Source organism: Cygnus olor, chromosome 1 (assembly GCF_009769625.2).
Source record: "Cygnus olor isolate bCygOlo1 chromosome 1, bCygOlo1.pri.v2, whole genome shotgun sequence".
Classification (NCBI taxonomy): Eukaryota; Metazoa; Chordata; class Aves; order Anseriformes; family Anatidae; genus Cygnus; species Cygnus olor.
Window position 1 is genome coordinate 100,120,765 of NC_049169.1, and position 25,479 is coordinate 100,146,243.

General features: G+C 37.7%; 1 protein-coding gene across 1 annotated transcript in view; it reads right to left on the minus strand.

Moving 5' to 3' along the window:
• The window catches only part of MAN1A2 (mannosidase alpha class 1A member 2), a 110,684-nt gene that overhangs the window by 76,177 nt on the left and 9,028 nt on the right, over positions 1-25,479 (minus strand). The window contains exon 2 of the mRNA XM_040572601.1: positions 14,888-14,984. Within this exon, the coding sequence (XP_040428535.1) occupies positions 14,888-14,984 (97 nt within the window). The remainder of the gene's footprint in view (positions 1-14,887; positions 14,985-25,479) is intronic.

Genomic DNA, 25,479 nt, shown 5'->3' on the forward strand with positions numbered 1-25,479 from the left:
TTCAATGTGCTGAAGTGCTAGGTGAAGAACTGCTTTACTTGCACTTTTTAAAGTCTCACCGGAGACTATCAAAGTATTGAGGAAAAAAAATCTCGTCGTGTGTTCCATGACAAAAGAAATATGAAGACAATAAGTAGCCCATTTTCATTCTACCATAAGGTTAAGTATAAAGATTTATAAAGTTTGATACTAGCTACAGAACTGCTTAGTGTATTTATTATGCAGAAGCCAAAAAGACTGTGAGCACTGAGGTACTAGAGAAAACGAACAAGCTGTTCTGATGAATTATGATCACAGAAGACCTCAAAATTTGAGACATTGCCACATTATATAAATAAGGAACAAAATGATAAATCTTTTGACAGCAAAACTTCGGTAATGCACTCTGAGTTGAAAAGTAATCATCAAGCAGGTACTTCACAGAAACTTTGATTATTTGACCTGTCATCCACATCAATTCTTTTCTTAAACACGTATACACCACACACAAATCTTGTTACTGGAAAACATTTTTGTGAGGGCTTTTATTAGTCTGAGTTGAGGGCTGAGCAGCTATACTGGGTCTGGCTGGGATGGAATAAGTTTATTTCATAGAAGCCATATGGTGCTGTGTTTTGTATTTGTGACTGAAACAGAGTTGATAACACAACCAGAGTTTTGGCTACTGCTGCGCAGTCTTTGCAGAGCATTGAGGCTTAATGATTTTTCCCATTCTGCCCCTGCCAGTTGGTAAGCCAGATACAGGCAAGAGGCTGGGATGAACACAAATGGGACAGCTGACCCAATGGACAGTCCATACTGTATAACATCATTCTTAGCAATAAAAACTAAGTGCAAAAGAGGGAGGAAGAGGCAGACAGACATTCCTTTTTCTTCACTTATCAAACAATTTTTATCTTGTCCCAAGGGCTTTCTCACTTTTGGTCTTCCTATTCTCTCCCCAGTTCCACTGGGTGAAATGGGAAGTGAGCAAGTGGCCGTGTGGTACTGAGCTGCCCACCACAGCAAGAGGTAAGACTCAAGAAAAAACAAAGCTGGAATTTGTATGGTCAACAGATTTCAAGTAACTACAGCTACAGGAAGTCTTTTTTTTTTTTCCTTTCCCTTTTAGTCTGTCTGCTGTGCTGTAACACATGCATGTTACAACACACTTCACAGCTATCCAAAGACCTTTTAAAGAAATTCCCTGTCAGAGTTTTTACACGACAATAAAGTCTGCACCAAGTACTAACGAAAGGCAGGGTGGACCCACACCATGGCACTGCTAAAACAATTCTGATTAGGCAGACCACAGATGCCACAAATTTAAGGAAACACAGTGCATTCAAATGGATCTCTCATTATCAAAATGCACTCTAGGTCAAAGCAGGGCTGTAACAACCAACTCAAGGAAACCAGCCTAAAAGAAAAGACAACCACAAAGCCACTCCATCTCCAAGGAAAGTCATATACAACAGGCCGAACCAGCATGTGTAACCATTCTCACCCTTCAATCTTATGCAATGACTGAAAAAGAAATACTTCATTAAGTAGAAAAGACAGCAGATGAAAGACCCTGAAGTGGAATGCTCATCAGTTCCTTTAAAATAAAGATAGGTTTTTAATACTTCCTAAACCAGTGACAAAAACATGAAGGAATCTATTAGAGATTCTTCTTCTTGCTTACATAGTCAATCTACTGATAACACCACCAACCATAAAAGTTAAAGAAAGTGTTAAGATTGCTTGAAGAAAAACAAGTAGCTAGGCTGTTATTGAAGACAACTGCCTTATATCCTCATTGGAGGTTTCCAGTAGCTAAAGGGCACCTACAAGAAAGCAGGAGAGGGACTCTTCGTCAGGGAGTGTAGTGACAGGACAAGAAATAATGGCTTTAAACTAAAAAAGGGCAGATTTAAATTAGCTACTCAGAAGAAATTCTTTACTCTGAGGGTGGTGAGGCACCGGAACAGGTTGCTCAGAGAAGTGGATGCCCCTTTCATGGAAGCGGAGGAATTAGATGATCTATAAGGTCCCTTTAAACCCAAAGCATTCTATGACTCTATATCATAAAATAAGCAAATATCTCTATGTCAAGGCATCCCAGCTATGGAAGTAATTTACACTCCCAAAACCCAGCTTCCCTTCATCAACATTAGAAAGCTGAAATACGTATTTAGTTATGCATAGAGACTAGAGATCTGGATGTAAGGAAATGGATTTTACTTTCAAACAGCAGGACCATGGGCTGACCTTACTGATGGATAAAACTTTAAGATTCTAACAAACCTTTTGTGGCAGAAACAGTACTTGTCACAGTGACCAGTGACCAATACCCAGTTCTCGTTTATTTCATGGCCCTGGACAGACATCATCTGCTAGAAGTAGAACCTACTTCTACTGGTGCAGAACATCTTTGATTACTGGTGTGTTTCACTAGGGGAATCACTGCAGATCTGCAGTGGAATAATCTGCAGAAGGAATCTAAGAGGAGCACAGTCTTGAGAGGATAATTCGAAGTTCAAAGTTAAAATTCCTCTCAAGCGGGTGATCTGGACTTCAGCATGGTACAGCACTACAGCCACACTATCCCAATGTCTGGAATGTGCTCCAGCTCAGAGCGGATCCTCCCTATCCTGCTGCAGTGACTCCAGAAACAAAAGGGGAAATCTCAAACCTCCTCAAGGAAAACCCCCCTGGCACGCTTTGAATCTAAAAGATTATCATTGTTATTTTTCACACAGGAAGGTATTTTAATCCCTAGCACGGGAGTGAAAATGTTTCCTTGATGAACTCAACCTGATATTAAACAGAGTTATTACAGCCTTAAAAAAATATTCTCATTATCAATAGTCTTGCTTGGCCTGCTTGAGAGGGGCTAAAACATGCAGACTGGGCAAGACTATACAGATCTAGAGAAAGTATACCAATTCCTATCTAAAAAGATTCAAAGAATCTAATTTAAACTGCAGCAACAGGATTTCTTAATGTGATAGACAATTACAGACCTGGCAGAAAAATATACAACATGCAAATTAAAAGCAAACAATTATCAAACCAGTCGTCTTTAATGAGGCTCTGGCAATAAAGCTGCCGCTACTGAAGCATACCACTTGTAAAATATCTTAATGACTCACAATGAACAAGATAATGTTTAAGAAAATGAATTAAACTTTTGAACAGAATTTAATTCCACTGTGAAAACAAGTGCCTCAGAATTAGTCAATGAAACAATACATTTCATACAAAACTGCAATGTATGATTTCAGCTCAGCCTTAAAATGCACTGAATAAGCCTTTAAGTATCCACGGAGAAACCAATTGTGTTTAAAATTTTAGACTAATTAAAAAAGCAGAACAAAACACTAAGCCTGTTGATTGCTTAGTTCTGTTAATTTGCTGATAATTGACAGAATGAAAAGGAGTCCCTAATCTTTTCTACCAGACACTTAAAGTATTTTAGCATATAAACAACATTAAATAATTGATTATAATGCTTTGCTTTATTTTATAAATGAGGAAGTAATAGGAATGAAGCATTGAAGTGTATGCTAAGTCTTTGTTTTTTGAATCTATAGAAAAGGGAACCTACGGGTGGATACTGTCAATTAAACTGCTGTTTAAATAGCTATGTCCTAAAGACTCAAATTTAAAATCTTTGCCTAAGAATTTATACTACAGTAAGCCTGTCTCTTCAGTGAACTTCACCTGATTGCTTTGCTTTGCCCTCCAAATAAATCCTCCTTGGCCCTTCAGCTTAATTCAAAATTCATATAAGTGCTAAATGCAGTCCCTCTAGTACAAAGCCTGAATATGCACAGAACTAACTTTAATAGGGCTTGGCATATAAGTATCAGACTGTTTTGATTTTCTCTATCATCAAGTTTCTCTATCATCTTTGCATTTTTTTTAATTTGTATTTTTTAGGCATAAACACAAAACTGAATTACTGTAGACGGAGGAATGAATGGATTGTGTGTAGACTATAATTAAGACTAACACTGGAACTACGATCTAAGTTAGTTAGTGCAAGGATGAAACCTAGTGATAACCAAAAGGCTTCAGTGTGAGAAGGAAAAGATGCGAATGAGCTATGGAGCAAGAAAGCAACAAGGGAGAGGAGATGGCATTAAACTGAGTACAAAGGAGGAACATGAGAGGATGGAAGTGTGTCAGAGAAGAGGCAGAATGACAGACAAGAAGTGAAGGTGATGGCAATGAGCTACACATATGAAACAAAACTAAATAAAAATACACATCTGGAGCAGCTTTATTTTGAGAAATCAGGAAATGAAATTCTAAAGGGAAGAGTATCTGTGAACAATGGCTCAGAAGTTTGCAGAATCTAAATGCAGGCAGCGGACAGTTAAAACCAGCAGCAAACAAGGTAAGACTAATATCTGACAGTAAATAAGAGAGCACAGTATTATCTGGACTCAGGAATGGTTGTGTGACCTGCATTCCTGTACCTTACGTACAAAGCAAGTGAAGTACTGACCTTTCAAGATGGTAAAGATACAAGTTCTTACAGATAATTGTAAACAAAACTTCTTTCTTTACCAGCTATGCAGTAGAAAAAGCATCACAAAAACCACTCCTCTAAGTTATGATGTCACATAAACTTTTCCATCTTCAGATAAACAAAAATATGGGCCACTTCTACACACTTTGGTCCAAACCACCTCATAAAATCTCTCTAAACTGAAGAACTAATTTCAGTTGGATAGCCATGTAACTTCATCAGAATGGTGCAAACCTTGAATGAATAATCTCTGATTGAAGACAAAGTATATAAGGCACAGTCACAATGCTGCACTCACATAGTTGAGCAGCTTCTGAATTACAGCTGCCTCAGAGCAGGCTTCAGATGACAGCAAAGCATACTTGCATCTGCCTCCAATCCTGTATGCATGCTCACTCTGCTGTCCTCACGTATTTAAAGTTCAAGTATACTAATCCTTATTTAGTTGTCACGCCTGTTTACTTAATATTGAAACACCATCCAAAATACACAGCCTTAATTTCTTTTCCGTATTGCATGCTCTGTTCATAATTTCAAATGATAGGAAACAGGTTAAAACTTAAACCTGCAATCTAAATAATTATCAAATCAAAACAAATGGAAGCCCAAAGATTCCCAATGGGAAACATATTTTTTTGTTCCTCAGAGCAAATCATCTGGTTTATATGACAAAAGCAGGAGACGATGGTACTAGAGATCATAAAAATTCTCCATATGATCTTGAACCTTGAATTCTAATGATTTAATTTCTTCCTTACTATTTGATGTAGATGTGAACCTCACTCTTCTATAAAGCAAGTTACAGAAATAAGATGTGCTTGTCTAATCTCACTTTGCATTTGCATTTAATTATATCGTTTTTTTAAAGGCAGAGTTTTCAATCTTCTGAATAACAACATAGCATTTAGCACCATCAGTTCAGAAACATGTAAAAAAAAAGCTATTGAGATGACTGAATCTAAATAGGAAGTACATGAGTTAATACACACGGGGCGAGAAGCATTCCATGGGAATACTGTAGTATTAAAAGGAAGAACAGAAGACAACAGCTTCTTATGGTGAAATATCCTCATATGCATAGGCACACATGACAATTTGACAAAACAGTAGTAATGTTCAAAAAATGTTCTTAGCCAACTACAGCTGTTTTTATGGCACCAGCACTGTAAGCAATTAAGAGCGAATGAACAGACAAATTGCATCCTTCTTGCACTCATTTGCAAGTTTTAGAGAAATTAGAGCCATATTCGGAATAAAACACCACCTCTATTGCAGTGGAGCAAAGTAATGTTTACAAAATACTACTTGCCCAATTAGCAGCATCAGCAGATATTTAAATTAGATGAACTGGGGAAGAGTCAAGAATCATTGTAGAGGGAAGTTATATGTTAGCATCAACGTTAGTCTAAGAACTCAACCAACATATGGATAGAGAATAGATATGGAAGATATGTGAGAACAACTGTTAACAAAGGCTCTTAAGAAAAACCTGTTACAGGATAAGAGAAAACTATTCTCTCAAAAATTGATAATGATTTAAAAGATAGGAAAGTACAAATTAACAATTACTATGAGGGGAAATCAGCAGTGAGGTCATACAGAGATGAATGCTTGGATATATGCTATTCCACATATTAATAAATCATTTGATCTAGTGGGTGGCATCCCTGCCCATGGCAGGGGAGGTGGAACTGATGATCTTTAAGGTCCTTTCCAACCTGAACCATTCTCTGATTCTATAATTTGGAAATGCTGTACACACTGGATGAGGATACTGAAAGGAATGCTACTGCAAAGAAGCCACCCTATATTGATATTCTAGACTCCATAAACTGTCTGAAAAATGCAAAATACAATTAAAAAAAGGAACAGTGAACAATCAGAACAAAAAGTTGCTCATCTTCCTCTCTATGGGAAAATTTGAAAACATACAGAGAAAAGAGACAGCAACATATAGGGAGTAAAAGCACCTGTATGAGAAATGGCTTAGACCAATACTCTCCATATAAGACAGACACACAACTGAGGCTATGTACGGTTCTACAAACTCATGAAAGGTGAGGAACTGATTAATTATGGATGTTTTCTTCAGGTTCTGCTTCAATACCAAAGTTTGTCACCTAATACAGTGTGAAGACAGTTCAAAACCAAAAAAAGTTCAGAAGTCCAAAATGCGGAACCAAACTGTGGAACCACTTGTAATGACACATTGTGGGTGCTCTTAAGTTTGTATAAACTCAAAAACAGATCAGACAAAATAATGGAAAAATAAACTAAAGGTTATTAAGTAAAACTTGTTGCCTCTGAGTCCAGAAACAGTAACACCACACAAAATTCTGTAAGCCCGGACAGTACTCTGAGAAACAGCCAGTTAACACATGGTTTTCAAGTTCTTACATTTTGTCCTAAGCACTACTGTTTTCAATTTTTGGTGGAAGGGTAATTATCATGTTTGACCTTTCATCCAACCTGAGGAAACTTTTCTCGCATTATCAGAACACTGTTCTGATTCCAGATTAGGCCAGTAATTCATGACAATTATGTACTTTCTTAAAATTTTGTCTTTCCAAAACTCATGTTACTGAGCAAAAAAAATATACATTCACGGTGCTGCTTGTGATGTTCAACACTGACTCAATGTAGCCATCCACTATCGATTTTGCAGAGATCATTGCTACATGTCTGTCATTTCTTCATTGCTTTTATTTATCCTCCACATGGAAGCAGAGGCTGAAGACATACGCAGAAAAAGGACATTGAGAAGAAGTTGTTTCTACTGTCTATCTCTACCTTACGATTTTTACAATGAGAAGGCACCACCAGTTTTTAACCATATTCCCAAATGGCCATCCCTTTGTGTGATACATGCCTTTGGGTATATCATGTAGTTTCCTCCTAGTCAAAAAGTATTTTGTCTCCCTTATTTTTTATATTTGTTGGTTATTTGACAGCCAAAAATACAGCAAAATGGAAGGCCCCCCAAAACCTCACGCTCAGTTATGTGAACTTGAAAAGTTAATGACAAATAATCAGACAACAGCAGACAATAGTGTCAGAGCAGTTCAAGGAACCCAATAACCAATACAATGGAAGAAGACAAAAATGTCTAATAAACTAATGAATATTTTTCCAGAGTAGTACAAAAAAAATCTTTAAAATCTTGTAGCACTACCGAGAAGTATTCCACCTCTTATTTTCTAGATCACAGATTGCACATAGAAATAGCATTACTCTCCTAAGCTATATTGTACTTGCCAGAAATACTGGGACAATAAACTCCTTTGCTTGACTCAGCTTATTCTTGCAACCACCCCAAGTCTTTGCAGTCTGACAAATGCATTTTCTCCATGGGTCTTGGGAGTATTGCTACTCCTGCTCTCCAGCACCGTAGAGAAATGCACTGACAGTTCTCCATTGCTTAGCAACAAAGAGATCCGAGAGGAGAGCTTCCCACGCTGCTGCAGCAGTAGTTGGCCATGGGCTCTGCCAGGCAGGCAGCAGCAAACTCTCTTTAGTAGCAGGCAGCTGGCTCAAGCGATGTTCTCCTGGGTCTCATGGGTTTATCACTGGTGCTGGTAGTAAAAGGCTGAGATGGGCTGTGCAGTGAGCCAGGCAACAGGATGCATGCAACAAGTGGGTAGAAACCAAGTAATCAACTGGCAAGTTAAAGTAAAAAAATAAGTTCAGCTTACTAACTGTCCCTACTGAATCCTCAAGTTGTTTGCAGTGATGTATCTTGCTTGTTAACCCACATTACGCATCAAAGTTTAATTTTTTCCAAACATATGAACCAGCAGCACATTATATGTCACTCAATATGCCAGACAAAAAACCCTTATAAAAGAGAGAACATTGTGTTTGGTCATGTTAGGAGAGAGATATGGCACTGCATTGCAGCCTTAAGGCTTTACTAGGTAAAACAAAGGCAACAATGCAAACGCAAACACAATGTAAATTCATACACAATTTTCTCTTCCTCCTAGAATCAACATCCCAAAACACAGCTGGCAGATGCTGCAGATTAAATTGACCATTTACATAGCATGTGAGATAACAGAACAGGAGAAGCATGAAAGCACAACAGAGGCATGGGACAGTTCTAGCATGGCAGAATACGAGGTAATAGTTTTATCAAATGTTTGTGCATGGGAACAGGCCTGTCTGTATGCACGTGTCTACTAACTAAAAATTCCACATAGTTATCCCTACGGAAAGATCTACTGACACCCTTGAAAATATATTTAGACGTATCTATCTATGTGTGTGTACATTATCAGATCATCTTCATATAACACAGCTCATCTCTAGACAGAAATTGTCCAAGTGCAAAGTTTAGAAATGCACTTCTAGTAGTATGGAGATGATTATAATTTTGCAAGAGTTTGTATCACTACTTTATCAAATACTTTATAATAACATGACAAACCACACATCTTCACTTTATTCTTAGATAAGATTACTCCAAACCCACAAATTGATTTCAGAGCTCTCATTTCAAAAAGCATCAGGTCAGATGACAAACAGTGATTTCTATTTATGCTGAGGCCATTGTTCTGAGTTGCTAAAGATTATGCTCTTTTTCCTTCCCTTCCCTTCCCTTCCCTTCCCTTCCCTTCCCTTCCCTTCCCTTCCCTTCCCTTCCCTTCCCTTCCCTTCCCATTCGGGTTCATTCAGATTCTCATTCAGTTGCTCAGGTTCTCAAACTGTTTTTTTTTTTTTTAATAAAGATTGAAGACTGATACAAACCCTTTAGTATAAACAGCTCAATTTAAATCCTAACAAAGGGACAAAAGCTTGTGCAACAGTAATTATTTCATGAGATACTGAACAAAAAGGTGCCACAAATACACAATTTAAATCCCTAAATCATATCTGGCCTGAGTAATTTTAACAGTGATTCCAAAAAATGTTCACCTATGGGTCACCAAACAAGTGCAGGGTCAAATCACCTTTAAAAAGTTATTGTGATCCCTAAGAATGAACCCAGACAAGATTACACTACAGCAAGACAATCTGAAAATACTAGCAACTGATGTAGTTTTGGCTAAACCCTGAAAACCTTCCAAAGTAAGCTTAGGGTTTGTCGTACTTGCTCATTATCTACATGCATCATTTCCCACCACTCTTTCAGTCTTTTTTTTTTTTAACATCCTTTGTGTTCTAATGAGAACTTGACCCAGATAATATGCAACCCCACCTCTACAATAACACCATGAGACTGCCAAATTATTTCAGCAGCTTAAGCTGCCAAAAATTATTATTTTTTTTTTTTAAGGTCAGCTGCAAAAACCATCAGCAGACCTGCAAATCAAAGTTAACTGAAAAGTTATACCTTCTCTCTGCTAGGGCAGAAATAAATGACAAATTATGATTTTTAAAAGCAGGCAGCTTTCACAAATAAGCAGATAATCTGTTTCACCAATACAGAACCTACAAAGGTTCATATCATGTTATCTACCCGTAAATATCTTTAAAAGCCCACCAATTGCCAGTTACACTTTTCAAAAGCAGCACCATACTACTAATGCTTTGACTCCGCTGCTGAAAAGGCACTATTCAAGATTTTGGCTGACTGACTACACAGTTTGATAGGCAACACTTTTAGCAGACTCTACTTCACAGTTTACAGTCATAAGGGTCAGACACCTCAGAAATACTGTCAAGAGATTCTAGTTGCAGGTCACCTAATGTAACCTCAGGAGGCTTTGTTTTAAGAGTCAAACTACTAATTGGGGCAGCCCACAAATATTCTTGCAGGCATGCTTTAGTGAGCCACTGAGAATATTGCTTTGAAGTTTATCGCCTTCTCTTATTTATTTATTTTTTTAATGACTTAGAATTAAGATTTATTAGAGCAGTGAAGGCCACCTCATCTCCCCTTCTCTCACTCAATCCTGAACCCTGCTAGACCATGTGATGCTGGGAACACTGAAGTTCATCCTGGCATAGGTATCAATACACACTATCTCAGAGGGAAAAAGGAGTCCAACAGGGAAGACTGAGGCCTTATTTACCTTTTATATTGAATCACATTTACCTCATTTGCAAGATTCAATGCAAAAGGATGCTGTGTCAACCAGGGGTACCACCTCCTTGCTTAGACATCCTATGAATTGAGATGGAAGTACAACAGGCTCCAGTAATGGCACAAAATAGTTTGGGTCAAATAATCTTTGGGATTAACAATAAAAGCAGCTTCTGCTGAGCTTTTTATTAAAAATAGAATCAGATTTCAAAAAGAGTTCTGTAATGCTTCTATAAAGGCAAATACCACTGGGAATGGTGTCGTCATTGGTGATAGAGATTGGTAATGTACTAGCAGTAACAATACAGCCTAGATAGTCCTTGATACAAGAGCAACCATTTTTTGTTCCCTTCTCCATCATCCACCCACCAAGTCAACAATATCTGGTGCTATTTTAGATTTGATATATCCTGAGGATATTACAGAAAAGTTTTCCATTGAAATAGCCTTTAACAGAGCAATCATAACATGATTTGGCTAAAAATTAAATGGCACAAAATAGCATCTGGATTTCAAAAGGACCAGCACTTAGAGAATTGGCTGGGAGAGTTAGCAGGAACAAGAGAATCACAGACCTGAATGTGGGAGAAGTCTACAATTTCTTTCAGACAACAATGTTAAAACTACAAGGAATAAGCATTCCAAATGTGAATAAAGTAGAAGGTCCTCCATCCTCATTAGGAGATATAGAAGAAGCAAGCAGAGGTGAAATGAAAAAAACTAGAGTAAAACAGTAATTCCAAATAATTCTAAAATATTGCATCAGACACTTTAAAAATGCTTGCCATATAAAGAAAAAAAACTCATTTCACATGCTGAAATAAGATCATTTATACCAAATTAATCAACAGAATTGCACGTTAATTCAACAGCAAAGATTACACGATCATACAAGTGAACACTGAAAATTTTCATAATAACTTCATCAGCTGGATGAAATATACAGAGAGGCCATGATTTAGAGATGACAGACAACTAGGTAAAAAGCAAATTACATCATGGGATGCCTCCAAAGAGATTATTTTTTTCTGATAGAAATTCTAAGTATTGCCAATTTTCAAATAGCAATGAGAAATTGCCTAAGCATACTGCAAAGTACTCTGAAAACCTAAGAAATGTCTTTGTCTGTCACAGCAGAAGCATGTTGCTCTCTGCTCTTCCCTGCAGTCTCACATTACCTCCTTGCACTATGCTCAACGCTGACTGAATTTTTAGACTCTTCTATTTCACTCTTCAAACTCCCCATCCATTCCAGATGCATTTTTCTCCTGAGCATGCTAAATTGTTCACCTTCCCCCCCAGACAGCTCCATCTGACCCAATCATTTTCTTTATAAAGGAATATAAAGATGTAAAACAAATAGCACCTTTCACACCATACTGAAGTGTAACAAAACACGTTCCAGTGCATGAACAAAAGCAATCAATGCCAGACTCCAAGCCATTTGTTTGCAGTAAAAGTGAATAGTCCTTGCTGATGGCAGGGCTGGTATACAAACTGAAGTTACTCTCCTATGAATTTAAAAAGGCTTCCATGCACTATAAGTTCATGGGTTTTTTGTTGTTGTTTTTTGTTTGTTTGCTTAAAAGTATTTCAGAAATTTTCTCTTTTTAGAAGATCGCACTCCATTGCTGAGAGCAGGGGAAAAAAGCGGAGTGCCTTGTTCTCCCTTCACCTTCCAGTATATGTTTTTTAGGGTTGAAGTTCACCATACATGTAAATTTGACAAAAAGCAGCTTGAATATAAATAATGTTATAATATAGCTTATTAATTTGGTAAGATATAAGAATGGTTTCAAGATAAAATTATGGGGAATAATAGCAGGGACAGACCCCCAAAAAATCTAAAAATCCTATTTAAATATTAAAAAGCTTTTGAAACAAGTAATTTGACTCATTGGTTGGAATAAGTTGCCTCTGGAAGGTTTTCCTAGTCTGTATTTCTATCATCCACAAGAAACAAATATGAGGTTTAAAGCAGGATAAATAAAGTAAATACCAATTATAAGGAGAACCAACCTCACACAATGTCATTAGCCAATTACATTATAATAAAAGCCAATAAAAATCTTGATTTAAAGCAAACATAATAAATACTAAAATACTTAAGGTATACACCGCATAATCACACTCTCTGTTGTTGTAAAAAATGGTTAAATGATAAAATTTGTACCTTTCTCAGATACCACAGAATAGATGAACACAGTGTGAAGCTCTCAAGAGAAATAAAATAAAATAAAAAAAAAACAAAAACACCACCCTACAGTCTTAGAAGAGCTCCCTTTTGTGCATTTCAAAATAAATGCATGAACTTCATTGGTCAGTCATCTTAGGTGTTTTGCATTCTGGACTGGTCCAGGCTTAACCTTGTGGTGGTTTCACACTGATGGTTGGAGGAACTCCACCACACATGTCTCTCACTCCCTCTCCTCAAAGGAAAAGGGGGAGAAAATACAAAGGAAAAGGGCTCAAGAGTTGAGATAAGGACAGGGAGATCACTCACCAATTACTGTCGCAGGCAAAACAGACTTCAGCATATGAGAGAGTAATACAGTTTATTGCCCATTACTAAGAAGCTAGAGCAGTGAAAAACTAAAAGCAAATTAAAAACACCCCCCCACAAACTCACACACCCTCATGTACCTCCTCTGCCTGAGCAGCGCAGGGGAACAGTAAATGGGGGCTGCAGTCAGACCCTAAAACCTCATCTCTGCCACTCCTTCATGGTCACTCTGTGTCCCTGCTCCAGTGTGGGATCCCTACCATGGGGTGCCGTTCTTCCCCAGATGATCTTGCATGGGCTTTCCACAGGCTCCAACAGTGGTCTATACCACAGGTGGCAGTTCCTACCAGACCCCCTGCTCCACTACGGGCTTCTCTCCACATGCTGCAGTTCTGACCCAGAGTCTGTTCCTGTGGGGGCTCTCCATGGGCCGCAGCCTCCTCCAGGCCACATCCACCTGCTCCACTGTGGGCTCCTCCACGGGCTGCAGCGTGGAGATCTGCTCCACCGTGGTACTCCATGGGCTGCAGGGGGACAGCCTGCTCCACCAGGGGCCTCTCCACAGGCTGCAGGGGAACTGCTGCTCCGGCACCTGGAGCACCTCCTGCCCTCCTTCTGCACTGACCTTGGGGTCTGCAGGGCTGGTGCTCACTCCTCGCCCTCCCAGCTATTGTTGCACAGCAGTTTTTTTTCCCTTTCTTGAATCTGCTGTCATAGAGGCACATTCAATGTCACTCATTGGCTCAGCTCTGGCCAGCGGTGGGTGAATTTTGGAGCCGGCTGGAACTGACCCTTATCTAACATGAGGCAGCTTCTGGACTCTTCTCACAGAGGCCACCCCTGCAGCCCCCCGCTACCAAAACCTTGCCACGTAAGCCCAATACAAACCTTAATCACTAACTCCAATGTTATGTGTTTTGTTACACCAGAGAATGAACCTAGAGAGCCTCCAGGGCTCAGTCCTCAACAGTCACAACTACTTCTTTTATACTGTCAGTCTTACGAAATTGGAGACAAAAAATAGATTTCTTTCCTGGTATGAGCACCAATAAAATACTTGCAATTTTCCAATCACAATTCCACTTATTCTGTCTTAAGGCATATATACCAGAAAAAGCAGTACTGCTGCAGATTGCTGAGATTTTAAGGAAGAAAGGTCCATCTGGTTATCTATTCTGATCACATATATGCAACGCATACTATTCAGTTTTTTTGATCTTTACCTGCTTCATGTTTCATACTGTTCAAAATGCCATTTGTAACACATTCACACTCTATTGCTCAAATATTCTCACTTCATCCTTCCAATTTCTTCAAACCTTTCCCCTACCCTCAAATTTCTATATTTTTCAACTTTTCTTTCTTTCATTCAGGTCTACATAATCAGGATCCACAAGTCACACATCAGGTAACAACATCACTCTTATCTATACTTTTTTTTTAAGCTACTTAAAAATTCATCTTGTTACAAGCAGCTTCTCAGCATCTTGCATATACTTTCTTGTATCATCCTCCAAGAATTAAACATAAAAATTTAGACAAGAAGAGGTGAGAGTTTTGTTTTTAAGACAAATGTACATTCATTGTAACCCCAAATGTCATCACCACACTACCTTATATATATACATGTATATATAAACATACACAAATCAACAGTGTGCAACTTTGCTTTTGCAACAATAAGAACAGGTTACCCCCAAAAATATAGTTTAGTGAAGTTACTCACTAAACCACCACTGAAGTAACTTACAATTCTGTGATCCTCATTTATACTAAAACATAATTTACCATAACACTTGGATAGACGTTCAAAGAGAATAGCATGAACAAAAAAATATAAAATGAAAATATAGCCTACCAAATATGTTGGTGGAATGTCCTTTCCTGGCAATTGGTTTGAGCTCATTATGTCCCCATCCATATTGCCTATAATTGTCCCAGGCATGCTTCATCATCTAAGAGAGGAAAAAAATAGGAAAAAAAAAAAGGATTCAGTTATGTTGTGAAGCTACTTCGTACAAATACAGTATTTTATTCCTTATTTGAGACTTCATCTCTCTCACTCATCCCTGCATACTGATGATTATATTGCTACTATTTCTATTTATTTAAGAAGTCAGATTATATATCATGAGTAAGTTTTGAAAACAACTTAAATCTATTTGACTTGAGCTAGAGGATGCTCTGCATTAGTTCACTTTTTCTTTGACTTAAATATATACGCAGACACTAAGAAATTAGTGAAAAATACTGGCTAATACCCAATCTGCTAGCCTGAAGAAAACAAACAAACAAACAAAAATATAGCAATATTTGAAGCATAAAAGGGATTTATTTATACTAGTACATCAGAGCATGACTAAAAATGTTGCAAAAGGCATAATACATTTTTTTATTAGCAACACCTACTTGACAGAAATATACAGTGGAGCAGCCTCTACCATGAGAAATGCCATAAGCTTTGTTCTTTAGAAACTATAAAGAACAAAGCAGTAGAAAATTCATTCACAGCTTAAGGTTCCTGTAATAGTTGTTCCACAAAACACTCTTTTTAATAGAGATTTATACTACATAGTAAACAACTACAAAAAAAGAAAAGTCTTGTTGGACCACAAGTATTAGTTGCACACATCAGCTGCTAAGCAGTGCTCTTATGTATTTGCTAGAACTTTCAAAATTCTTTGTTTGCATACAGCTGAAATTCAGCAGCCACCAAATTGCAAAATTGAAAGTACAGAAATGCAGTTTAATCAAATAAGATTAGTTACCTAAACAGATCAAAGCAAGTACCAAGGAGGAAATCTGATTCTAAAAGCCACTGCCCCAGACACAAGGAAGTTAGGAACAAACCTTTTCTGAACAAGAGTTCTGAATCAACAGCCATGCAGCTGTATCCACAGTGTTATACATACTTTATTTTTCTATCATGTCTTCAAAACTGATATTAAAATATTGTTAAAATAAACAAAAGCCTCCAAAAAATGTACAGAACTTAAATCACAATACCCGTAAGTTTGAGAAATGTTCCCTAAGAGGAGAATATATGCTTATGCAACTTGTAGACCTATACGAACCCTTTAAGAAGCTGATTATATCATGTCGAGTAAATGCCATGATGTACAGGAATGCAGTTTTTCTTATTGTAATTTGAGGGTCACCATGTTCACAGAAAATGTGAAGGGACAAGCAGATGTCAGCTAAGAAGTAAGATGCAGTCATTTGCCCTATTAGCACTAGCTCACATAGAAGCAAGACACCGGATCTTTTCTTACTGAGTTCAGGGCTTAGAGGAAGTCAGCATCCAGTAAACCCAAATCTTTTAAAAACTGTATCCAAGCTGCCTACTGAGATACGCAAATCACAAAGTCCCTGTCTCTCTACAACCACAAAAGAGATCCTCATCCAACCCACACAGCCATAATTCATTTGAACATAAACTAAGACATGAGGAGGTTGAAGGGAGTCAGCTCATGCCCAGACAATAACTTGAAACAGAGCAGAGGTGAACATACAGACATGCTCTTGTGTTAAACTGACATCAACCTAGACACAGATATCCCTCTCAAGATGGCATTGGTCCCACTCCTACTGTGCACCATGCCAAGTCAACTTCTATGGCTGTTCTCAGTTTTCACACTATTAAGATTCTGACACACGATTAGTCAGGTCTGTTTTTTTTTAAAGTGTCGTTAACCTGTAACGTAAGAAAAAGAGTACACAAATATTACACTTAAAGGAGAGAGGAGATGTTCATTAGTATTGACAGATTCTTTAGTGTTTACTAAGCACTTAAGTAATTGATCAATAAATAGCTACTAGAAAACGCAGTAAAACCCTGATCATAGGTAGCATAGAATAGATAGGTAGTATAGCTCTAACTAACACTATCCAGAATCAATCTACAATTTAAATACATATCTGTACATATACATGTATATATACGTTTCCTAAAGATCATAGAATCAAGAACCACAGCTTCATTCATGCTGGAAGAGACCTCGAGATGACCCCAGGCCAATCCCCTGCTCAAAGCAAGATCAGCTATGAAATCAAACTGGAGCTGCTTGATCCAGTCAGGATGGGACAAGACAGTCAAGGTCCTCCTGAACTGTCCTGCTCAAAATTGCAACACGACACTCCTAAAAACATTATATTGGGAAAAAAAAAAAAAGACATGAATTTTTAGAAGGCACTAGAGGATAGAACTAAAGAAGCTGAGCTCTTATCTGAGTTTGATAACAGACGGATATCTAAACAACATGGTGATCATGACATGGCAGCTCTAACCAACCTCTTTCCAAAAAAGGGGGAGTTGAGCTTCTGAGACCTTGGAATGTATCAATGAAATATTTCATGACGAAGAATCAAATGACCACTAACGTTTTAGCTCTGTAAAATTTCAGACAAAGCATAGACAAATAGCAGTACAGATCAAAAATTGGCTAAGCCCAAAAAGAAAGAGCAATAAATTGTTTCTTCATGGCAGAATGTTAACCATGGAATATTCCACCGTCCCCACTTGCTATGCCTACTAGGGGTCTGAGAAGAAGGTGTAGATTTTGGTACAGATTTTTTGTTTGCAGATTATTTAGCTCTGAGGAAACTACAGACATCACAAAGGGCTAAAACAGAATCCACCACTACCTAACATGTTTTTATATCCATAAGTTCCTAAGATATAATTTCTCCTAAGATAAAATTCAAGAAAGATAGAAATTTTAAAGGAACCAATTTCACCAGATTCATCCATTAATGGAAAAGTAACTTAAGAAAACACTATTGAGACCCAAAACATTGTCAAACACGACACTAAGGCATAGTTGACTGCATCATCCAAGGTTCTGAGAAAGGAAATCATATTTTGTAGAGACTAAGCTACTTTCATAAACATGAACGGGTGTCTTTCCTGTCACCTCTGCCTCTCCCAGACAGGATACAAATCAAATGGTATTATAATTCCCCAAGAATATTTTTATCATTTTTACATTAGCAAGTCAACTGATCTTTTCCAAATGAATACTGAACGTTATTCAGGCACACAGTGTGATGCTCTTGTCTACCACTAAATGAGCAAAGACTTGATTATATCAGGTTAGCAGATAACTGCACATTACATGTAAGGGAGAAGCCCCACAGCTCCTGTACACAATATTAAGTTTTGTGAGGATGATGTACCAAGAGATCTAATAACAACATAGGATTTCTGCTGTTGCCAGAAGTGGTAGCAGGATATACTGTAGATGTAACACCTATATAACCGGAAGCAATTGTGCAGGCAGAAGCTTGTGAGAAGACAGGACAAGATGTGTCCCGCTGCTAGCTAAAACTTTAACAGAGGATGCCACTTTGGCTCAGGAAGTATAAGCAACATGACCTCCTGATCTGAAAAGCAAGATTATCTCTACAATTACGCCAGAAAGCATTTATGTAATGAAATTTGTAAATACTGAATTATAGTTGCTAGTAGGCAGTTGCAGGCTTTTCCTTAAAAAACTTGTCTTTACAAGGATAGAGAAGTTTCAGACACTGATAGGAACATCAGCACTAATGGTAATAGAAAGAAGGTAAAAATATTTGAGAGGAAAAAAAAAAAAAAAGAAACACCCTTTCAAGAAGCCATTACAGGAAAAACTTAAGCTTAACTATGTGAAAGAAAAAAAAAATCAACTTGTCCAAGGATGCATCAATAATTCTGTCAAATGAGAAGTGGAAAATTCTATAGCTGAAATTTCCACACCAGACAACAGTTTGCCAAAGCAAGCCCTTGGAGTTGACGGCATATAATATGAAGATCTTGTCATGTGGCCACCCAAGAATGAATGTTTTTACTGATGGAATTCTCACTGGTTCTATTAACTCCAGATGACTGATCTTACTTTTGACAGGAAAATGATTCATATGGAATAGGTTTACTGAATACCAGTCTTGAAAATGTTTATCATGGGACGCACCCAAAATACATGTCAGCAAGACAGCGTTGCATGTACAGCTTGATGATTCTACCAAAAAAATGAATTAGGACTCTGCTACTATAGAGCCAGAATGGCAAGAAGCGGGGTATGTCTCAAATGAAACTGCTTTTGTAGGTACACCATATCTAGATATTTTTACTGACTTTAGAACGCATATGCCTTGTTCATTGGATCTGATCCTCTGCAGTTGCTGAGAAATCAGTATTTTATAACAGCAGAGTGGTAATGTGTCTTAACAAAACCGTGATGAAAGAGAATTTTGTCAGGAAGTCCCATCACTACAGCAGTGTGTTAAAACAATCTGTATTATGAATTGCTACTTCTAAAAGCCCCTTTCCATTCCCTGAAAAAGGGCAGACACTTAAAATTAGCAAACTAAATCAGAGTCTTAAGAAATTAGCAAATAAAGCCATATATCAGCAAATTGCAAAGAATGGTTGTGCCTACAAATCTATCTTTTTATTGCCATCCATCAGGAATACGCATAACAGAGACAACAAATAGGCTTTGCTTTCAAAGGAACGTATTCTGGTTAAGAGTATGATTTCAAAAGATTATATAAAATACCTCTAACTTCTGTTTTTAAATTAGCAAAGGACTTGCTAGACAAGCTTATTGCTCAATTGGCAAATTAAAAATTAATAAGCACTTTCCTACTGTCTGTGGAGATTACTTTCTGGAGATTAAATTGAGCAATGATCTTTTCATTGTATAGATAGTCTGATGTTTGAAGAAAATTAGAAAAATTATTATTTTACTCTTGTGGGAGCTACAAATTTCTACCTAAACAGAAATTACTTCTGGCATCAGCCTATACCTCTGTCATGCATATCTGAACAATGCTACTGAAAACATCTGTTTGGAACATGTTCCTAAAACACACAAAGATGGGTTTTCTTCATTTACTGATAAGCATAGTAACAGATCCATTACTAAATTGAAAACAAAATGTTTATTAAATTAATGCAACATGGGAAACTTGTTTTTTTGCATAGAAGACGAAGTGTAAGATAACTGATGAATCTAAGGGGACAGTACCGCAAATGGTGTGTACCAGAACAGTAGATGTAAATGGCCTAAACTTGGGAAGCTTACAGCAGTGGAATGAGTACTCAAATGTATGTAAGCAATACAAAAACTTTTTTTTTTTAACATGACAAATCCATATGTTTGAAATTGTGTCTTCTCATGGTTTCAAGAGAAACTGGCAGAGTAGTTTACTTATCCTGTGTTCAGAAAACTAAAACCTCACAGATTACCTTTGTAACAGGACTTCACAGCAACCACTAGAAATTAGTTGTTTTCTTCAGCGTTCTAACTCTTGCCTTTTCAGGCAATCTAATCAACTTCACCAGCTTACTCCTGTACTTTTGCCAGTTTTACCATACCCTTTTTTAAAGTGAAAGACTAGAACTACATGAAGCATGCAAGATGCAGAAGCACCTTAGTTCCCCACACAAGCAAAAGAACCTTGCCTGTTTTGTTCTCCCTTCCTAAAATAGTGAAGGTTTGCTTTTTGTCTGCTATTACACACTACAGTGACCTTTGCAAATAACTACTACAGTCACAAGTTCTCATTCTCAAGTGGTAATATGACAAGGTATTAGGTGATTTTTTAAGTGTGACGTTCTAATTTCTTTCCCTCCCAGTCTCAATATGCATCATTTTATATTTATCTGAGAAATAAAAGGGGAGTTAATAATCACTCAGTACCACTAGATTTTTCTGTGATTCTTCAGTCAGGCCTCAGTTTTCTACTCTGAATCTCCATGTCAGCTAAGCTGATCATAACACTACTGTGGTGGTACTACCCTCCTGGGCAGCTGAACTCCACCACTCCCCCTCCTCAAAGGGAACGGGGGAGAAAATATGATGGAAAGGGCTCAAGGGTTGAGATAAGGACAGGGAGATGACTCAACAATTATCATCATGGGCAAAACAGACTCATCATAGGGAGATTATTGTAATTTATTGCCTATCACTAGCAGACTAGAACAGTGAGAAACTAAAAGCAAACTACAAACATCTTCCCCCCCAACCACCCTCTTCTGCATCCCCTCTCCAAGTGGCACAGGGGAACAGGGAATGAGGGCTGCGGTCAGTCCCTAATACTGCGCAGCAGTTTTTTTCCCTTTCTTAAATATGCTATCAGAGAGTCGTAACCAATGTTGGTTATTGGCTCAGCTCCGGCCAGAGCCGGGTCATTTTTGGAGCTGGCTGAAATTGGCTCTTATCACCACTGGGAAGCTTCTGGACCCTTCTCACAGAGGCCATCCCTGCAGCCTCCATCTACCAAAACCTTGCCACGTAAACTCAATACAACTACTCATCCATTTTCCCCAAAATAATTTATTTGTAATGTTTTACAGCATGGATCTCAAGCACATGACCTCTACGGCCTCCAGCACCATTTATTTCTATGCTCTACTTTCTGCCTTTAACCAGTTTCTCCAGGACAACAGGGAGACACAATCCTCAAGCCCCAGACTGCTTAGTTCAACAGCTGTTAGTAATGAAACTTGACAAATGTTTTATTTGACATACTGTGTTTATAGCTATCAGAATTCCTTTGTTTGTGCATCATGTCAGCATGAAAAAAAAAACACATTGGGAAATCCTTGGTACTTGTGTTCAATGATTTTATTCCCTCTTCTAGTTTCTGTTAATCTGCACAGTTCATTCATCAAGCATAGGAGTCTGTAGTTCTTTGATCTCTCCTTGAATCCTTTTTAAAAATTGTGTCTTGTTAGGAACCTTCTAGTTCTCCAATAAGCAGCAAACAACAATACATGTCAGCAATGCAAATCAAGAATGCAAATCTCAGAGCAAACTAAGTCACAGTTAACTGTTGGAAGTTTCAGGTATTGAAGTATCCTATGTACATGGTCCATGTTTTAGTGGAACATGCCATAAGAGTTGACTCATCAACTACTAGTTTACATTGATATTTTACAATGTTGTTGATACACAATAATTCTGAGATGTAATCTCAAAGTATTAACAATCAACTACATTCTTTATGTTAAAGAACATTCTGTTACATATTCTACATTGCTCTGGGAAACACAGAAGAAATCCTACAAAGATGACTAATAATTAGTAGATTTTTTTTTACTGCATTTAAGAAGATGCTTTGGCTTTCCAGTAAGTCTCCATAGCTGCAAAATACACATTGTACTTTAGATCCTGTGTATTTTAATATAAAGGTTTCTCCATCCAGCCATAACTCATTATTTTTGCTAGCAAAATCTCCATAGTACAGGAAAAAGCTGCACATAAAATGCAAAATTTTAAAAATCACCAAAAAGTTCCATCAGATTTCATGAAGCTTTTTGACCTAGTAGTTCTGACAATAAGTAGTTTACCTGGGGTTTTGCTCACTTTTGTTTGGCTGATTGTAATAAGAAACAAGGAAATGCTTCATTTTCCTTTATTTTACTTTGCATTTCTAAATTTTAAATACTATAAATGTGTTAGTTCGTTGTTGAAAGACAGGTTCTTTCATAATGAAAGAAGTCTGAAAGAAGTTACCTTTAAAAATGAAGATGTTCTTGAATTTTTAACGTTTCCAATAATTTAAGAGTACTAGAAAATTCTGCAATTGCTACAACTTGATTTGTTTTTTTAAATACCTTCAAACACTCAAACTTGCATTCTTCATTAGTAGCACATTTTAAGTTACCAGCCAAAGCAAACTATCTCAGATATGCAGCTGAAATACTGCACCAGCTATGCACTGAGAAAAAGTTTCATTATCCTCCTCCTGTCTGAGCAGAATGAATACACCAAGTTACAAACATACATAGTCACATACATAAATTAAGTTTTACAACTGTTAAAATGAGGAGTTTTTTGTACAATCACCAGCATGTCAGGATGCAAATCTCTGCAGGGCCATTCCTAACTTGCCTGTACTGGCCAAAGTGCTGATCACACAACTTTCAATCTGATAAAGACATTGAAAATTAGTTTACCAACAGACAATCCTATGTCTTGATGAGAAAGAGTCCATCCTTACTTTATGTAGATTTCAATTATTCAGTAAAGATGAACATCATCAAAGAAGTACAGTGAAACTAGCTTAAAGCCAACATAGCTGTTTTCAATATGCTGAATTACACATGAGGATCCAGAATATTTCAAGAGTGTTGAAACAGAACCACTTACTAAAACATATGCACACACATGTAGAGAGTGTTACCTTAAATACTAAAAAAAGGCAGGTCATAATATTTATTGCATTTCATTTTTATTATGATCAAAGCCAGAAGCAGTAAGATATAAAATACAGTGCAAAAAACTTAACACAATATATACTAAAAAACCTGATGTCCTAACCAAGTAGAAGTCTGAATAAGTTGACTGAAAACAAATACACTGTAGTGTCAGCTAAGGAAAGTATGTAAGTTTCAGTAAAGAAACTGCTAAAATATATTTTTAAATGCTGAAAGAAGTCCCACACTCAAAAAAGGAGGCCAATTTGGCTACATCAGAAACACTGCAATTACAGAAAATAAATGAGATTTAGCAATGGAAGTCATATGAACAGTTAACTATGAAAACAGGAGTTATGCAGCCTGAAAGAAATATTTAATCATGTATAGGTCTTTTCTCCTGCACAGCTCTTTTCTCAATAAGCACACAAAACAGAACTCAGGCAACGGATACTTATTCTTTTTAAGATGATTTCTTAAGAGAATAAGGGTTAGGCAATCTTCCTGTCTATACAACTGTCACTCACCACATACATTTGCAGTAGCCTTTGAATCCATTGTCTAATTTCAAACTTGATTTCACAGAATTGGAGGAACCAGGCATTTGAGACCTCTACTTTTTGTGAAAAAATAAGAAATCAATGTCTCTGTAAGGAAGATGGACAGTAATGAGTACCCCAACTGAGAGAAAGGCAGTTATAATCCGTTCCTTTATTCATTCAAAGTGACAACATTTAGCATACAGGTATCTCTAAACCAGGCACAAAACACATTGCGATTCATGCAGTCAAATAAGAAGATAAGAGGAAGTTCACAGCAATGTGTGCATGAGAGAGAAGCAGAGGGTGGTATAAGGATATGTAGGTCAGAAAGACATAGGAAACCATTAGTTCTGCTGCTTATAAAGCTGTTACTTCTCAACATTGTTAGCAGCCTCTTGAGCATCATCCAAAGACCATGACGAAAATATATTTTAATCATCTCTCTTCTTGGCACATTCTTATAAGTGTTTCCGAAATTGCCTCCGCTAGTATGAAATAAATTATTCCCTCTCTAAATAAATAAACACCTCCCTTCTAAAAGGTAGCATATTGGAATTCACATTTAAAAAAGACAATATGCTTTAAGTTTTGCTGAAAAACAGATTAAGTTCACTGGCAGAACTCCAGTCAGACCACTGTTCCTCACTCACGCGATGTCATCCAAACTCAGCAGTGACTTGTTCTGCAGGTGTCAGATGCTATAAAATGGGCATCCAGGGTGCATAGGGGACAGTTAAAGATGACTTGCAACAACTTTTGATTAAGAGGCTTGCTCAATGTTTTGCCAAAAAGCTATGACAGAAGCAGGAACAAAACCTAGATCTTGCTGTATTGAAAACAACTTGTCAGAAATTAATAAAACATCTCCTTTCAAGTCTGTGTCGTGAAGCTTAATAAGTTTGTGAACAAGAAGCAAGCATGCTACAGAGCCAGAACCTTCATTCACTTCACGAGCGGCTTATTCTGTAAACACCACCCACCCTTTGAGCTGAAAAAGGTTCTATGCACAATTAGTACTGCCTAATTACATGATTGCATATCATAATGAATACAGAACAAGTAGAACAAAAGCTTCAGAGAACTCTCAGACTTTTGCTAGCATACCTTTGAAACCTAGAACACAAAAACTATTTCACTCTACTTACTTAAACTGCACATTTGTTCCATTCTGGTAAAGCTTTCTTCCAGCTGACAGGCTTAGCTAACAGACTTCATAGAACGGCTGCAGTTGGAATAGACCTCTGAAGGTGATCTGGTCTTACTCAAGTAGGGTCACTGAGAGCACGTTGCCCAGGACCATGTCCAGACAGCTTTAGAAACCTGTTCAAGGAGGGAGATTCTGTAACCTATCTAGGCAACCTGTGCCAGTGCTCAGACACCCTCACAGTAAAGAAGTACTTCCTGATGTTCAGGGGGAGCCTCCTGTGTTTGTGCTCACTGCCTCTTGTCCTGGCACTGGGTACCACAGGGGAGAAAAAAAAAAAAAAAAAAAGCCTGGCTCTGCCCCCTCCTTCAGGCATTTATACACATTGATGAGATCTAACACCCCCCACCCCCACTCCCCCACTCTCTCTGTCTTCTCTAGGTTAAAAAGTCACGGCTTTCTCAATTTTCCCTCATATGAGAGGTAGTCCTTAATCATCTTCACAGTCCACCACTGGGCTCTCCCCCAGCATAGTGTCGTTCCCCCCAAGTGCAAGGCTTCACATTTCCCGTTGAACT